Source organism: Hipposideros armiger, unplaced genomic scaffold (genome assembly GCF_001890085.2).
Source record: "Hipposideros armiger isolate ML-2016 unplaced genomic scaffold, ASM189008v1 scaffold_91, whole genome shotgun sequence".
NCBI classification, from domain to species: Eukaryota; Metazoa; Chordata; class Mammalia; order Chiroptera; family Hipposideridae; genus Hipposideros; species Hipposideros armiger.
This window is the reverse complement of record NW_017731441.1, coordinates 876421-894786: the sequence shown is the minus strand read 5'-3', so window position 1 is coordinate 894786 and position 18366 is coordinate 876421. Positions and strand designations below refer to the sequence as shown.

Genomic DNA, 18366 nt, shown 5'->3' with positions numbered 1-18366 from the left:
AGTCTAGTATGTTATTTAGTAAAAAGGATACCCAGCTCCAGTTCTCCTCTTGGTGCCTTCTGGAAACCCCTCCCTCCTGGTCAGTGCACTGGGGTTTCTCTTCTTCCCTGCCTTTCTCATGACCTCAAACTGTTCTTATTGTTTAGGTTCAAAAGGTGATGTGGGTTTCCCAGGATTGGCTGGGAGCCCAGGAATTCCTGGATCCAAAGGAGAGCAAGGATTCCCAGGTCCTCCGGGACCACAAGGACAGCCAGGAATGCCTGGAGTTCCAGGCCGCCCCATGGAGGGACCCAAAGGAGACCGAGGCCCACAGGGGCAACCTGGCCTTCCAGGTGAGGGTGTCTAACCAGGGTCAGAGCTGTGACCAAAATGGAAAGCACAAACATACACAAGAGTAAAAGAAATGTAAATGCACACATTATCAATTGAGTTTTTTATTTAGAAATTTGCAGCATTTATTATGGCTTGAAACTGCTTTTAAGACATTGGGCCCCTTGTATTTTAGCCTTCATTGGGTCAGTGCTTTTCTTGTGTCCTTTCTGTCAAGGAATTTAGTATATATGACAAGTAATTATGGAGAGGAGAGAGAGAACATTATAGAAAAAGATTGGAACATAGATGCCACCTGTGGTGGTGGTTGTAAACCAGATGACACTCTGGCACGCCTCTCCATCAGGAGCAGGTGACTGTACTACAGCACGGCTGCCCTTGATCACAGTCGCACAGGGCATTTGGACACAGATTGTGGTGTTTATGTCCACATTTTCTGCCTGTTGCACAGATCAGATTCTTCCTTCTAGAACCAGCCTTGATTTCTTCAGGGCTCATGCAGCTTGATACAGTGTTGAATACAGTTGGGGACAGTGGGTGGTGGTGATGACAATCACAGGCCAATGACACTTGTATATATTATCACCCTCTAACCTCAGTATATGACTTCTGTGTCTTCCGTTAGGGTCTCCTGGACCAATGGGGCCTCCAGGGCTCCCTGGGCTTGATGGACTGAAAGGTGACAAAGGGAATCCAGGCTGGCCGGGGGCTCCTGGTGCTCCAGGGCCCAAGGGAGACCCAGGATTCCAAGGCATGCCTGTAAGTTGTCCATTTGTAGGTCTTGTTTTTGAAAAAGATCACAAAATAATGTGTGTGTGTGTGTGTGTGTGTGTGTGTGTGTACATATGTGTTATACTCCCAGATCCTCTGAATCAGTTCTTCCTTTCTTGCCAGTCATCAGCCATCTTTACTGGCATTACATTAGGCAACTATTAGACATTTTTACAATCTAGTTTTATAAGAACCATTAAAGAGAAATGTTATACTACTTGAAATTATAGTTTAATTTGTGGGTTTAAAAATCTACTTACACAATGGATTGCTCCGCTATAAAGAAGAATGAAATCATACCATTTGCAACGATATGGATGGACCTAGAGAATATTATGTTAGTGAAATAAGTCAGTCGGAGAAAGACAAATACCATATGATCTCACTGATATGTGGAATCTAAAAAACTGAATGAACAAGCAAAGTAAATAGAAATAGTCTCAGAGATATAGAGGAACAACTGATGGTTGCTAGTTGGGAGGGGGTGGGGATGAGGGAGAAGGGAAAGGGATTAGACAGCGTAAACAGGTAACTACAATATTGCCACAGGGATATGAAAGACAGTTCAGGGAATATAATTAATAATGTCGTAAATATTTTGTAGGGTGTCAGATGGCCACAAGTCTTGTTAGGGAGACCACTTCATGAATGGGGTGGAGACTTGATCACTGCTCTTGAAGCTGATGTTGTATAATATTGTATGTCAACTATAATTGAATATATATATAGTCCTGGGATGTGGAGTATAGTGTGGGAGTGGAGTCAAAGGAATTGTAATAGATATGTATGATATAGGGGGAGAGTGGGGGCAGCAGATTGGGGAGGGGGGTTGCCACTTTTAGGGGTAAAAAGTATAACTATTGCACTGTGTTGTACAGCTGAAACTAATTTAAAAGTTTATTTCACACACAAAAAATAAATTACTGAAAAAATTTAAAAAATAATAAAAATAAAAATAAAATAAATAAAAAATAAAAAAATAAAAATCTACTTACAAACTTGATGCAAAAGCAAGCCTCAGTAACATAGAAATATGCTCCCCATTCCGAGTGCCAATCAGTGGCTATCTCTCTGTCTATATACTTGTATATAAGTATATGTACACACACACACAGTTCATCCTTGAACAACGCAGATTTGAATTATGAATGTCCGTTGATACATGGATTCTTTTTCAACGAATATACAGTTGGCCCCTATCTCCCCAGGTTTTGCATCCGTGGATTCAACCAACTGTGGATCAAAAACAGTATTTTCGATCCGCAGTTGGGAATTTGTGGGTGTGGAGGGCTGACTGTATGCATTGTTTTATGCCATTTTATTTTAAGAACCTGAGTATCCTCAGCTTTTGGTATCACAGGGGGCTCTGGACCCAATCCCCCATGGATAATGGGGGACGACTGTAGTTGAGTTTGGGGGACTCGAAAGTTATATGTCCATTTTTGACCCTACATTGTTCAAGGGTCAACTGTATATATTTGTGAATGTTATTTTGGTTATGGAACCTTTTAAAATAAGCTAAAGCAAAGAAATAAATATATGTAAGAAACAATACAATTTTTTTATATATCCAGAAAGGAACAATTATGTTGAAATAGCTAGAAAATGAGATGATATTTTTAAAATACACAAATATTCCTATATTATAAAGAAAATAATCTTTCAGTATGTTTTTAAATCTTCTTTTGCTATTTAAAATCACTTTTCAGATAAGATATGAAGCTAACCTAAAGAAAAATCACTAGTGTTCGGAGGAAAGTGTTTTAGAAAGGCTGTTTGGTGTTGATAGACTGATATGTTGCCATGACAGATGTTTAAGGAGTTCCGACTCTGTTCATAGCATTGTGCTTTGGAGTGGGGACAGCAGGATTAAGGCTTGCACCTGTTCTGGGAACGTACCACGTAGATGGACAAGCAGAGGGGACACTGAATGAAGCAAGTCGATTCAATTACCTCATTTAGGTTTTTGATTTTGATTAGGTTTTCAATTACCTTAATTACACAGAGGTTTTGTCATTTCTTTTACATTATTGAAGAAACCACAAGACACCATTTGTCCACACAGATACTTTGTAGAATGTTGAGGGGCTCTCCCACCTTCCCAATGACCAGTTACTTGAGAGACTCATCATTTCTCAGCTGAACGATTCCCAACTTATATTTTTTGTGTGTCTAGGGGATTGGTGGCTCTCCAGGACTTGCAGGTTCTAAGGGTGATATGGGACCTCCAGGAGTTCCAGGATTTCAAGGTAAGACAATAAAGGAGATGCTGCTTAAAGACACATTGACCTATTACGAGAGCTTCCTAACTATTGGCGCTTTCATATTGATAGAACGGGTATAATCACGGTACAAAGTATTGTTCTCTTCGAATTAAAAATGCCATTTCTGTTTGGCAGCCTGATTTCTGTGAATGGCTGTATAAGGACCTTCTGATTTTCTAACTAAGTATTGGTGGATCATTTGCATCTCTATTATTGACATATCAATAAGAAGTCATGGATTTGGGTCATTTATTAATTTATTCATGTATTAAGCAAACATTTAGGGGGTGCCGACCAGCTTCCAGGCACTGTGATTTTTACTGCTGAATCAGGTACATGTGAGTGAAAGGTGAATAAAAGTAGTTCTTGGCCTGCAGGTGTCTTGTGGTCTATTTGGGGACATGTATAACCAGAAAAGAGGATCACATGCTTCTCCACTGGTTGTGACCATTTTATGGTTTGTTGCATGTTTGGAAAAATGTGACTTCTGAGTTCCAGAAAGAAGAATTTCATAAAAAGTTTTACATAAAACTAATTCTAAAAAATGTGTATTTCATAATAAAAAATAATTTAATAAAATAAATAAAATAAATAAATGTAACTAAAACTTTGAAAAAAAAAAGTTTTACATAGCTTACCAGAAGTAATGCTCTTTTTGTCCACAGGCATAAGTTGGAAACTTTTCACTGTGTGAGTGTGTATGTGTATGTAATATGCATGCATATATATATGTGTGTATACATGCACATATGTATATACACATGCATATATGTGTATACGTGTATGCACACACACATACTGTATCTTTTGGAATTATGTACAAAGACAATGTTCTGCTTTCTTTTAGGTCAGAAAGGTCTCCCTGGCCTTCAGGGAATTAAAGGTGACCAAGGAGACCAAGGCTTCCCTGGAACCAAAGGTGGGAGAATTTGCTGTACTGGAGGGTGTCTTATGGATGATTTGGGGAAATAGGAAAGCCACTGAACTCACAGAATTAGGGTGTTTGGTTTTATATATGTGGAACGACTTGAAGATCATTGGAAAACAGTTAACCAAAGTAGCTTGTCAGGGTTGCTGTATTTGGCTAACCAAGTAGACATTTTTACCAGTGACTTATCTTGAAAGTCAGGTTTGTTAAATCTACAACTGAGGTAAACCCAGTGGAAAGGGTATGACAGATTCAAGAGTCACCAAATTTCACGGGCTCTGAAGGCAGACTGAAAGCAACCACTTAAAGTTGTGATAGGAATAAAATAAATCTTACACAAACAGACTGAATAGATTCCGGCTGGACAGCAAAGAGTTCTTCATAGGACAGGGTCTTTCTTGGCTTCACCAGTGGGCACCAATAGTGTGCAGTGGCTCAGAAAAACCCAGGATAATCGTGGAAGGAAATAGTTTTAGTATAGTATGCATCCCATTGTAGTCTGTGCTGGTCAGACCTTATTTCTAGGGCTGTGTTTCATTTGTAAAACCATGTTTCCAGGGACAGAATGAGCCGCTGGGACACACTGAGAAGTGGAAGGTTAGGAAAGCAAAGAAATGGGGAAATGTGTGTGGAAAGAGTGAGAGAATCGGGGATGTACGGCTGAAGAAAGGGAGGCTGAAGCAGACCTCAGAATCCCCTGTAAACTCTATGTTGTTGCTGCATGGATTTCAAGACCCATCATGCAGAAGAAGGATTAAGTTTATTCATCCTTAAAAGTTAGGACCAGTGGTTACTGTACAGTGAGGCAGATTTCAGATAAGTATGAGAAGAAACTTTCTAATTGCAAATGTGGAGCTATCCAAGTCAGAAGTAAGATGCCTAGGGGAGAATGAACCTCACCTGCTGGCAGTGTTCAGGTGAGGACCAGATGGTGGTTGGCAGGGGCTGAGCGGATAGTTTGCATTGATGACACCAATGTCTGTTCCAGACCCAAGGATTTAGGATTTTAGGAGAAATAATAGATACGTGTATGCCTTGTGAGGATCTAATTACTTGTGTTTTTAATAATGATTTTACATCTGGGAAACATTCTATTTGGATGGGTTTCATTTTGGACTTTCCTCCTGAAGCTATTTCTGCCCCTGTATGTTGACAGTGAGACTGATCAGTGACATCCCTGATTCCCATAGGTCTTCCAGGTCTCCCTGGCCCCCCAGGTCCTTACCATGTCATCAAAGGGGAGCCAGGCCTCCCTGGTCCTCAGGGCCCCACAGGTCTGAAAGGGCTTCAGGGACCTCCAGGCCCCAAAGGACAGCAAGGTAAGAATAACTGGGCTGTGCAGGGGAGGTGTGGGGGGTCAGATGGGAATGGGGCAGGATTTTCTCTTCACCCATGTGTCTAAAACCAAAGTCTCTGGGTAATGACTACATAAACACATATTTGAATATGACTTTCTTACCTTCCTTTAATGTATATCAAAACTAAATGAAGTTTTTGAGTGGACTGTAAAAAGCCAGAGGAAAATTCAGGAATAACTAGAGGAACGTACAATTTAACATAGCTATGCTCGCTTAGAAAAACATGGCCAAAAGAAGTCAGATTACCTTTCCCAGCTAGGAGACAAGGGGTGGCAAGAAACAGCAAGCTAGAACCATAAGAATTGGTGCTTTTGGCAATTGGCCCAACTGGCAAAGACTTGTGCTAATTTCTATTGTTACCAGGCACCCTAACCTAGAATCTTTCTGCTTATTTGGGCAAACCACTTCCTATTTAAAGAGCTATTGGTAAGGGATATGCGGAAAATAAAGGAGAATGAAAATGTTTTATTCAAGTTGAAAGATAGCACCCAGGAAAATTTAAGTTTAAACTACCTAAGCTTAAACTATGCACATGAAAACAGAAAATTATATTTCTGATTTTTAATTTCTATTTCAGTGTATCTGTTGCCTAAAACTTATTTGAGACACTGGAATATGGCCAAGGTGGAAATACTTGAGAAAGTGAACATAAGTCAAATCTTTCCCTACTGTCCACATAGCCTGCCTTTTCCAAAACAATTTGGCAAACAGTGATAATAATAGCAAGAAACTAGGGAGAATTCTGAATGTGATGGTAAAGTGCACACCCATTTGAATGTCAATTTGACAGTTGTCTTGGTAAAATGTATACAAGACTTTGCAGGAAGCAGCTCGTAGTTCTCTGAGAAAGCTTACACCTGCAGCCTAAGACCATATGCTTGTCTCCCAGAAGGCTAAAGATATTTCAAAAGGGAAGGAAAAGGTATAGTCTATTGCTCTCCAGGATTGGATCACCAATTCTTTTTCCTTCCTTTAGGTGTGACAGGATCAACAGGCACGCCTGGACCGCCAGGTATTCCTGGGTTTGATGGTGCCCCCGGCCAGAAAGGAGAGACAGGACCCTTTGGACCTCCTGGTAGGTTGGCTATGGCCTCCCTACCACATTACCCTCCACCTGTATCTTCGGGTTAGGTGCAGTAAATCCAGGCATGTGGAAACTTGCAAACTGGAGTTGAAAATAATGTTACTTGAAAGATTTCCAAAGAAGTCTGGTTCTTAGTAGAAATAGGATCCTATAGAAGAGCTAAAGGGTTGTCATCACTTTTTCTGTGTGGAGAGACAGACATTGATCAAAGTACAGTATTTTCCAGATGTTGTTGAAAGAAGGCCAATAGTAATGGCCCTGTGTAGTTTCCTATGAAGGAAGCAGGCTGCAGCTACAGAAATCCTGTCTCAGCAATATACACTAGGGAAAGTAGATGATAATGCCAGTGTTGCCCAAAAGGCCACTGTCTGCCATGGAGTAAAGTTCATCTGCTTCCCTAAGAAGTAGGAACTCTAAGACCCCATCATGACTGAGGTGCTAAAGGTTGAGGGCATCAAGTAACTGAACGAAGGGCACAGCCCAGCAGAAGGTCTGTGGACAGTTTCACAGGCATCATAGTTACCCCAGGGGATGTAAGGACCCACTGCATGGGAGCTTCTGTACTGTGCTGTTTCCAGGCACAGGCTTTGGGCTAATACGGAAAGGGAAGCTACCTTAAAAGGAGGTTGTTTTAAGAATTCTATAATAATCCTTTCTTAGAGGAGCCCCAAAATGCTATATGCAAGAAATGGAATGCATGGAATCACATCATGTATTTCATTCATTCGTATATTCTTTTTCACAAATTTCATTTACTCATGGGACTACATTTTTTGAGCATCTGCTTTGCCTACAAAACATCTTGAGATGGTATGTAAAAAGGAAAAGCTAAGACAGCAGGAAGGAGGCCTATTGTATGTGATTGGTCTTGCTTGAAGCTTTTCAAGGGAACCAGTTTGTAACTCAGGAAACCAACTTCTCTTCTATCTTCCAGGTCCAAGAGGGTTTCCAGGACCACCAGGCCCTGATGGGTTACCAGGATCCATGGGTCCCCCAGGCACCCCATCTGTTGATCACGGCTTCCTTGTAACCCGGCACAGTCAAACAATAGATGACCCACAGTGTCCTCCCGGGACCAAAATTCTTTACCATGGGTACTCTTTGCTCTACGTGCAAGGCAATGAACGAGCCCACGGGCAGGACTTGGGTGAGACATTCACAGATGCCTGAATTCATCCCACATAGGTTTGTCGAGTGCCTAGGTGGTGTAGAACTGTATGCAGCTCTGGTCCTGCACTTCCGGATGCCATGAGGACCTAGTTATGAAAAGAGAGCTTGGCCCTGTTTTCCTCCTTCCTGGCCCAACGAGCTATCAGTTTAACAGCTACTATATTCTTAATGGGAAGCCAAGAAAATGTAAAGGCTGAATCTTTGAAAACTTTAAAATTAATAAAGCTTTTGATCTTGTCTTCAAATTATCACATAGGATCAAGACTTCTGGAGTACACACAACAGTTTACATTGCTATTCTTAAAATAGGGCAGCTTTACTAATGTTGCTCTTTTAAAGATGGTCCCACATTATCCTATTTTTTTTCTACATGTTCCAATCTCTGACCCTCTATTAGTTTAGCTTGGCAGAAAGCTCATGTCTGTTGTCATTTTCTTAGTCTCCTCCAGATACCCTCCACCAAATTATGTTTTAATGTGATACATCTCTAAATTTTACTGAGTTTGCAAACAACAAGCCACCATATAAAAAGCATCTCTGCACTTTCAGCAAAACTATCATTAAAGACACTGTCCAGTGTGTTCTTGTCCACTGTACAAGGAGCCCTATGTTAAATTCCTTCTAGAATTCAGTTCCAGGAAAAGGTTGCTCTTTGCTGATAAACTGATTTGTTTCCTTTAATCAAAATGTCCTGAAACTAATACAATAATAATAAAGCCCTACATAATTCTTTATAGCTTCCTTTTTGCCTTGATTACTTTAAATTTAATTTAATGCTAATTTACAATCATACTAGTCTATTTGGTATATTTACTTCCTGCTTTCTGTTCATAATTAAAAAAAAAATTCTTTCCACTTCAATGGTTAGGTTCAATATATGTCATTCATTATTAGCCAGCTCAAATCCATTTTACATAGAGGTGAATTAGAAAGCAAATACTTCACATTGTTGTGAATTAAAAAGCAAATACTTCACTTTGTCATCTCTCCCTGCACCCCCAGGCACGGCTGGAAGCTGCCTGCGCAAGTTCAGTACGATGCCTTTCCTGTTCTGCAATATCAACAATGTCTGTAACTTCGCCTCCCGAAATGACTATTCCTACTGGTTGTCCACGCCGGAGCCCATGCCGATGTCTATGGCACCCATCGCTGGGGACAATATCAGACCATTTATTAGCAGGTGAGTCGCACATTCATAGGAGCAGATACATAATTGCAGAAGGAATGTCATTTGTAGTCTAGTCAGAGGTTTTTTTTTTTAATTCCCCCCCAAAACATTCAGTCTATTGCCATTCAGTTTATTAATTGTGATATCTGAGTTTTATAATAGAAATCAGCCATGAAAGTCATTTGGTATAAAAGTCAGTTATCCTCTTTGATAATTAACAGTGCAAAACCATGCAGAGATAATGCCCAGAATGTTTGGAACAGAATTCCTCTCTCATGTGACTCACTGCAGTGGTCATTTTTCCTCCTGTGAGCAAAGCAGAGTTCTCAGTAAGCATTAGAACAGTGTTTTCAACTTTATTTTTCATTTTTTAAAAACTTTTATTCGGGAACAGCCATGGTCATTGGTTACAAATTGCTTTCATGCTACAATGGCATAGTTGACTCTTTTAAGGAGGGCGCAGCTCACAGTGGCCTATGCGGGGATCGAACTGCCAACCTTGGTGCTATCAGCACCACACTCTAACCAACTGAGCTAACCAGTCACCCCCCCTACCCCCCCCAACTTTTTTTTTCTTAAATAATTATCCCCCTAAGGAGTTTTTAAAGATATTTTTTTCCTGAATTGCCCCCAACCCCATGAAATTAAAAAAATTACATATTTAATTATTTTTAATTGCAGTAAAACACACATAACATAAAATTTATCATCTTAACCATTTTTAAGCATACAAGTCAGTGGCACTTAATTCAGGAACTCAAATATGGGTGTGAGGTGATCCCCATGAAATTGTAATGCTACAGATATACTGTATATCTATGCTTTATACATAAAAAATTATACAGGTTTATTGTACAAATCATAATATATCCATATTCAGATTTTTCTCATAGTCCCCACCTCCACCAACTTTCTCTGTCTTAGGTGACACGGTATCCACTGAGAATGCGTGCATTTGAGCAATTTCCTAAATTAGGTGCTTTCTGCACTAATTAATATGTGGAGTATATTTTCAGGTCCCCAAGAGTCTTCCTGGGAGGAAATAAGATGGGAAATTGAAATTATTATGATGGAAAAATACATGACTGTCCTCTCTTTGTCTGTTTCCTTCTAATTAAAAGTTGATTCCTTAGCTGTACTCAGAAGTAATAGAAACGTGGCAAATGAATAAATTCATTTGGCTAAGGAGCTATTCTATAATTTTTTGTTTGCACACTAAAATAATACAGAATAAAAGAATAACAGGACAGGACAAGTTTGCCCCAGGAAAATGAGCGTGAGAAAGAATTTAAGCTTTTCTATATTCCCTTTAAAGGAATATAGAAAGTTTTGAATATGAAGAAAGATGCAGCATATTGCCTACGAAGTGTCCTGCGGTCAGAGGAAAAAGGGAGCAGGCGTGCTTGGAGCCAGCCCACGAGTCCCTGTGTGGGTCCGGCGGTGTGATGGCCATCAGCTGGTTGATGTTCGGGGAAAGACTGGCGGTTATAGGTCTGACTCCAGCATGTGGGAAGGCAGGGCCTGGCAGATCCCAGTCTTATTCAGAGAACTGTGCCACATAGGACCCTGGAACAGAAAGGCTGGGAGATGCCTAATACATAGGAAAGTCGTAGGTTTTTGATTGCCTTACTTAAAATATCTCCAGGTAGCTTTCTTTGATTTTTCTTTTGAGCTATAAGAAAACTTATTTTATGAGTCTTCAGTGGGAAAAATCATGCATTACATTTCCAGAGTGGAACTTTTCAAAACACAGACAATACTTTCCATGTGTCAGTGAGGGCCCGTCAACTGTTCTGTTTTGAGATCTTGCTTGCTCAGAACTATGTTTGGTTGCGTGAGAAGAAAAGCTAACCACTTTTGTGTTTTTGTTTAGCTTCCCTTGGACAACAGGTAGAAAATGATTTTTCATTTTTGTTTCCTATTTACCTTCTTGATAAAATTGACATTTGACCTTGATTTGGCGGAGGACCCAGGGGCTCTGGCATGCATGTGGAATATTCCCAAAACAGGTCCTTAGCAGCCTGGTGTCTAAGATTTGCTTTTCTCTGTGGACCCATTACTTTCAGTAAAGATACCCCCGGGTTCTGTAAGCACGACTTGTTTAGAAGTCCCAGTACTGTACATTTCAGGCTTTTTAAATCTTTCTGTTAACTGACCCACAGAAACTCAGCACGAAGGGTCCTTACAAGTCCCATCTGTTAAGCCTGCTACTCCTTAAGCCATATATATCTTGCATTCCTTTCTGTAATAATGCTGCCCATTTCTACTGGTCTCTGTGCAAGCAGGTTTCCATGGTTACTTAGTTAGGTTTCCGTTGACTTCTCAGGACTTACATGTTTCTTCTGAGGGCTTCCTTTTGGGAAGGTCCTAAAGCTTAATTTTAGAAATAGTGAATAATACAAAATCCTTCATTTTAAGAAGAAAAGATACCAACTTTTCTGCTTTTATCCTGAGAGTAGGGCAGCATTTTCTAAGGACTTTCTGGCTTTCTAAAGACAAGAGTCATCATAAAACTGCTGATTATTTAATTGTTGCAGCAGAAAGACCACTGGTTTGAGAGCAAGAACTGAGTTTTAGTTCTGGCTTTGACACAATTAACTGTGGCCTTGGTTTTTTTCGTAAATTATATGGGGAATTAGGCTGTATGAATTCTAAGGGACCATGCAGCTCATTACTCTGTGATTCTGTGTTTCCTAATCACCCATCTGACTGGGTTAGGACCACCTTCTCTACAGCCACTTGAATCCCCCTAGCCCAGAGAGAGCCTTTCCTCCATGCTATATTTCTGGTTTCTGTGTCTGGCAGACAGATGGTGGCAGATGTATAAGGCCAATTTCAGTAACTGTAGTTTAACTGAGCCTTTTAATTCATCTGCATTTGTGTGAATAAAATAGAAAATTACACATACCACACACACACACACCGTCCATGGAAAACCGAATGACTAATTTAGGCCCTCTTCCCACTCCTCATCCATTTTCATGCAAATGTTCCAGCATAACTAGGTGTAATTATTAACACCATTTATAGTCATTTATCAGCATTGTGAACACTGTGTTCATTTTGTGACTGGAATATAATTATTTTCCTGCCTGTGTTTAATTTTTTTCACAAAACATTATCTCACCATCAAAGGGTTCCCTTCGTTGAGCTGGCCTGAGTCAGAACATTGTGGGTTGTTTTAATTTATTCTTGGGTGCAGTCCCAGCAGCCGAGTGTGAAGCAGCCTGGCTTGGGAAGTGTCTGTCCTAGGAGGGTTCTCTGGGACATACTCCAGATGCAGTGGTCCCGTTGACAGCCTCGGCTCCGAGAGGGTCTCACCATTGGTCTGTTGGCTCCAGGACTAGAACATGTCTCCTGAAGGAGGCTTATGTGGACATGCAGCCTCAACGGCATAATTTGTCTTCATTACTCTAAGTCACTGAATGTATTTCTTATGTCTTAGATGACTCCTAGCTTAAAATAAATTGCTGCATCCTGGAAGGGGTAGCACTTGGATCTCACCAAGCCTTTTAATTGTGTTTGCTGAAATACATGCTCACTGTTGAAAAAATTGGAAAAACAGTGAAATGCACAAAAGGGAAAACAAAAGTCACCTGTAGCCTCATCCCCTCTGGGAGATGGCCACTGTTAGAACTTGGCCTTCGCATTTTCTCCCTCCGACAAAGCAGATGGTTAAATCACAAGTATTGGATCTATTTTTGAATTTAATCTTTTAATACTGAAACGGGCTTATCAAACCAACGAGAAGGCTCTAAGCCTCGGAGTCTAAGCAGTGAGCATGTTATCCATTTGATAAACATGATAATTGAGTCAGAAAGAGTGAGTGAAGGGGTTGATTGCAAAGAGTGGGAAAAGTCATGAACAAGTAAAGGCTCTGTCCTGGGCCATCCCCTCACCTGTGCTGAATGTCTTCGCTCTTGTCCCTTCCAGGTGTGCGGTGTGTGAGGCACCTGCCATGGTGATGGCCGTGCACAGCCAGACCATTCAGATCCCGCCATGTCCCAATGGGTGGTCCTCGCTCTGGATTGGCTATTCCTTTGTGATGGTAAGCGTTTGGGGAACCTCCATATGTCCTTGGAAGAGCCACTCACTAACACCCTACCTCCTCTCTCTGAATGCTACCTCCCTCTCAGTTCTGTGGACCATGCTGCTGAGGCTGGTCTTCCCTCAAAGCCCCAATAGCCGACCCGTTCTTCTGGGGACAGTCATTCCAGTGCCCAGCCAGGGTCCTCCTTTTGTCTCTGGAGTCATTGCTAGGTAGCTGGGACAACATGATGACATTTTCTAGAGTCAGATGGAAGAGGAGAAGAGCATGCATGTAGGAGGAGCGCATTTACTAAAACCTGCGCAAAACTGAAAGCAGAAGCTTGAGTCAGAGCACCAACATATTGGCCAAAGGCTGCTGCCTCCTCTGGGCCAGTGTCCCGGGGTGAGTGTCCAAACCCTTCATGTGGTCTGAGACTGCTCTCCTATCACCCAGCTGTCCCAGGTGCCAGACATCCTGGATGTCCCCATTTCCCCCCAAAAAACAATTAAAACAGGAACATGGTATCTGTTTGAGATCCCATTGTTTCTTCTTTTATTGCCTCAGTTTAAAGTATTGATTAACTATATGAAAGCCCTGAACTTGTAAGATCAGATTATACTGGAATAACTCCCATTAAATGACCCTACACAAAGACCTTCTATATCACCCTTATACGCCATTAGACCAAAATACAATTTAACAGTTACAGTTGTAGTTACTCATTTCTCTACTTCTTGTTTAAATTTTCTTTTCTAAAAAATGGATGATTTTTCTTTACCTTATAAAAGGATGTATAGCATCTAATATAGCAAACATAGAATTTTGATGATCTTATGTAAATTGGTTTAGAAAGTCTGATTTCACATCAGTTGGTCCCAGCATCATTTGCACATTTTGACTATCGTGTCAGGTCCCAAATTGGAACATATTTCAGTGTTCCAAAAACAAGACATAGCCTGGACAGCATTTCTGTAAATTCTGACGAAGCCGGATTGGCCATCTCCTATTTTGGGAGGAGCAGTTGGCTGACTCGGGCACTGTGTGGAGTACTGTCATGCCCAGCACATGGAGCAGGAACCAGCTTGCAGGGTGGGCATGAGTATGATCCATGGTGACTGCATGGGACAAACAGAGCTAGCTTTCCAGCAGGGAGCACCCTGGCTCCTCCCTGGGAACGATGACGCTCTCTCCTACTCTGTGGGTGGGAATTGATGACACACGGTTGTATTTATTCCACAGCACACCAGTGCTGGTGCTGAAGGTTCTGGCCAAGCCCTCGCATCCCCTGGGTCCTGTCTGGAAGAGTTTAGAAGTGCTCCGTTCATCGAATGCCACGGTCGTGGGACTTGTAATTACTACGCAAACGCTTACAGCTTTTGGCTTGCCACTATAGAGAGAAGCGAGATGTTCAAGTAAGTCGGAATGACCCTCTCTTGTAGGACCCTCCCCCACTTTTGTGGCTTTTATTTTTAGTCATCTGTAATCCATATATCTTCCAGCACAAAGTCTCAAAGATGGTTATAAAGCGATAGTTAGGAATGCCTTTTCCACATGTAGTAATGACTATTTGATTCTGTTCTACGTAGACAGATAACCTAGGCAGAGCTTAGGTGATGGGCTTAATTCTTTCATGACTGAAAAACTGTGAAAGAAAAAAGGTCATTTTTCATTTTTCTAGGTGAATGTACTAAAATGCTATTAAAGCAATTAAAATCTTCAAATAGGGCATGTAAAAAATTGTATATTTAATAGTCAGCAAGGGGAGTGAGGAGCATTCATTTTCATTGCATTTATAATGCTAAATTTAATGTGTTGTGTAAGGTCTGAGTGACTTACCAAGACTTTGTTTTTGAGACCCATGCAAATAAAAATTGATTTTGGTACAAATGCAGCTGAAATTAAAAGGAAAGTCCTCTCTTTCCTTTCTTTTCTGTTACCAAAATTTCACCTTTAAAACAACTGCCCCCAGTGGCTGCCAACCTTGTGGAAGTTAATTTGGAGCCCAGTCTGTCATGGACACGAGCACATAACGGGTCCTTGTGTCTTTATTTAGTACCAGCCACAGCCCTGCTGGAGCAGACGCAGGAGGCCAACAGAGCCTGAACAATTATAAGCAATAAACAATTGTTTATTCCCCCAAAAATGCTTTTCACCCCTGGAGATAAGACTCCCTGTCTTTATCTTTCTGGAGAGAATTTTGTGGAACTCTACTGTGGCCCCGTTTCTTTGTAGCTGAGATCATAAAAGGTGAAATAACTCACTTTCCACTGGTAACTCTTTAAGCATCAAAAGATTACCAGGTGCCTGACTGGTAGCTTACACAAGACTATTTAGGCAACCGGAAACTTGACATCACCTCTATAGATAGAATTTAACCGGTAGCTACCAAAATGAACTCTTAGTGCATGTATCAGCTCCTAGAGCTTCGCATTATAAGGTAAATAGGTAAAAATGGGGGTATTTTTGAACCAGCATCCTGGTACAATGAATTAAAACACCTTCTTCACAAAATTAGGTAGTATCCTATTAACTTAAATGGTTAATTTGGTGGCACTAGGATCTTCACCAAAAATTGCTACAAAAAGCAGCCTCAATTTTAGGGCACAGTAATCTTATTATTATATGACTTTAATTTTAATAGCATTTGATTAGTGTCAGTTCTAGTTCAGACACCACCTTTCCAACAGTCAAAATAAGACAGGATTTCTAGGATCAAGGAAGTAGTTGGGGCATTTAATGTCTTCCCTTTTATTTGGCCTTCAATCAGACCACCTGCATATTAAATCCTTCCAAAGTTATGAAAGGATTTCGAGGTCTAGTTAATTATTCCCAGTTTGTTGTTCCTTACATCATTCCGCAAATATTTAATGAGCAATTAACTATGTGTGAAGTGTTGCAGAGAAGAATATCTTTCTCTTCCCCTGGAGGAGTTTATAATCATGTTGAGAAGACAGACAGTTAAACTCTAGTTCAAGGAGGCAGGCTGGTGCAGTGGGAAGTGGTTGAGACTTTGGAGCCAAATAGCTGTGCAGTGACATTCGCTGTGTGCTCCTCCTGGGCATGTCCCTAACCTCAGGGCCCGGGGATGGGGAATGAAGATGATAATTTGCAAGGCCGCATGCGTTGTGAAAGCCATGTGATGCCCCCAGCATGGTACCCACTCAGAGTCAGGCTGAATAACGGTGGCTGTTTATCATGAGGCTGGGGCCCATCGCTGCCTGATCTCTTGGAGATCTCCAAGCAGGCGGGAAGGCTGAGGAACTCACCTGCATTTCTGACAAGAGGTGAAGTGACGTCTGGTTGCTTTCTGTGCTGCCTTTTAGGAAGCCCACGCCATCTACCTTGAAGGCTGGGGAGCTGCGCACACACGTCAGTCGCTGCCAAGTCTGTATGAGAAGAACATAATGAAGCCCGGCCCTCAGCTAACGTCACAACATGGTGCTACTCCCTCCTCTTCCCCTTCCTCTTTTTTTTTTAACAGCAACGAACCCTAGAAATATATCCTGTGTACCTCACTGTCCAGTATGAAAGCCGTAAAGTGCCTTATAGGAATCTGCGTAACTAACACACCCTGCTTCATTGGCCTCTACTTGCTGAAGGAGAAACAAAGACATCAATAAGCTGCCGATAGTGACATACCAAATGGCACTTTTGATGAAATAAAAATATAAGTCTGTTCTACAATGCCGTGCACTGATGTGTAAAGTGAGAACTTCATCAGAAAACCAAAGGGTGCTAGGAGGTGTGCGGGGCCTTCCATACTATTTGAACACCCGTTTTCATACTTGTATGATAATAGATTGATTTTTCACCCCCGGATGAAATGTTTGTTTATGTCACTGTCTAGCTGTTTCAAAATTCAGTTCCCTTGGTCTGTACAAATAATAGTCATGTAAAAAATGGTGTTTCAAACCTCCAACGGTAATTACTGGCTCAGGAGCCATATCTTTCAACCCCCAAATATAAATTTAGGTCTTTCTGCTATGTGTGGTACTATGCAACTGCTTTTGCAGAAATCACGAATATCCTGTGGAATAAAGATGGTCCAAAAGCAGGCACAAATTAAATATATATATATTTTAGTAATTTATATAGATGTCAGCAATTAGGCAGGTCAAGTTTTTAGTCTCGGTTCCACTGTTAAAATAAAGCTTACATAGTTTCTTCCTTTAAAAGACTGTGTTGTCCTTTAACATAGATTTTTTTAAACACTAGGGTGTTGAATGTGAAACATCAGTTTTCATTGTTCACCTCCAAACCAAAAATTGTGTGTTGCCAAAACCAAACCCAGGTTCATGAATATGGTGTCTATTACAGTGAAACATGTACTTGGAGCTTATTGTTTTTATTCTGTATTAAATATCTTCAGGGTTTTTAAACACTAATCACAAACTGAATGACTTGACTTCAAAAGCAACAATCTTAAAAGGCCTTCATTTGATGAGTATTCCTCATTCTGCAGCTTGGTGTGAAAAAAACAGCTCTGTTGAATCAAAATATCAGTATTTTTACATGTAAGCACATTCAGGTGGCTTCCTTGGTTTCTCGTGAGCTGTGTTCAGACTTCAGCAGGGGAACGGATGGATTGCAGGAGAGCAGAATCGGACCACTATGCCTGAAATGACACATCACTAAAAGTCTCCAAAACGTTTTTAAGACTACTAAGGCCTTTTATGTAATTTCTTTAAATGTGTATTTCTTAAAAATTCAAATTTGTAATAAAACTATTTGTATAAAAATTAAGCTTTTATTAATTTGTTGCTAGTATTGCCACAGAAACATTAAAAGTTACTGCACAAGCCACTAATAAATTTGGAAGCTTTGCATACCTTAGCTCATACTTAGTTTGCAGTTCTTCCGAACAAGACTTATAGACTGGGCGTAATTTACAGGAAGTACTATAAAGAACAAAGATTGGTCTTCTCTTTCCATCCTCCCTCCATCTGTCCCTCCTTCCCTCCCTTCCATTTAACCATCTAGGCAGCCAGTGCCCATCCATCCATCTCTTCATTCATTGTACATATGCCGAGGGTTTGCCACTTTTCAAGGACTGGTTGCAAGACAAACAGAAATGAAGAACACATACCCAGCTGTCAAAAGCAGATCCATTAGGCATTAGAACTGGGATAATAGTTATGCAATGGATAGGTGTGGGGTAGAGGGGTGGATTCCAAGTCTTACTTAAAGTCAGAAAGAAATAAGATGGCATATTTCTTTTTCCCTGGTGATTTAAACTTCAGTTTAAACTTTATCAAAATATGAT

General features: G+C 40.8%; 1 protein-coding gene across 1 annotated transcript in view; it reads left to right on the top strand.

Annotated features, from left to right (window-relative positions):
* Nucleotides 1-17846, top strand: part of COL4A1 (collagen type IV alpha 1 chain) — a 156618-nt gene extending 138772 nt beyond the window's left edge. Inside the window, exons 35-45 of the mRNA XM_019644753.1 lie at nucleotides 147-332; nucleotides 956-1089; nucleotides 3278-3350; nucleotides 4213-4284; nucleotides 5484-5612; nucleotides 6628-6726; nucleotides 7670-7882; nucleotides 8908-9085; nucleotides 13007-13121; nucleotides 14343-14515; nucleotides 16427-17846. Coding sequence (XP_019500298.1) covers nucleotides 147-332; nucleotides 956-1089; nucleotides 3278-3350; nucleotides 4213-4284; nucleotides 5484-5612; nucleotides 6628-6726; nucleotides 7670-7882; nucleotides 8908-9085; nucleotides 13007-13121; nucleotides 14343-14515; nucleotides 16427-16508 — 1454 coding nt within the window. The 3' untranslated portion in view covers nucleotides 16509-17846. The remainder of the gene's footprint in view (nucleotides 1-146; nucleotides 333-955; nucleotides 1090-3277; nucleotides 3351-4212; nucleotides 4285-5483; nucleotides 5613-6627; nucleotides 6727-7669; nucleotides 7883-8907; nucleotides 9086-13006; nucleotides 13122-14342; nucleotides 14516-16426) is intronic.
* Nucleotides 17847-18366: the final 520 nt, after the last annotated feature.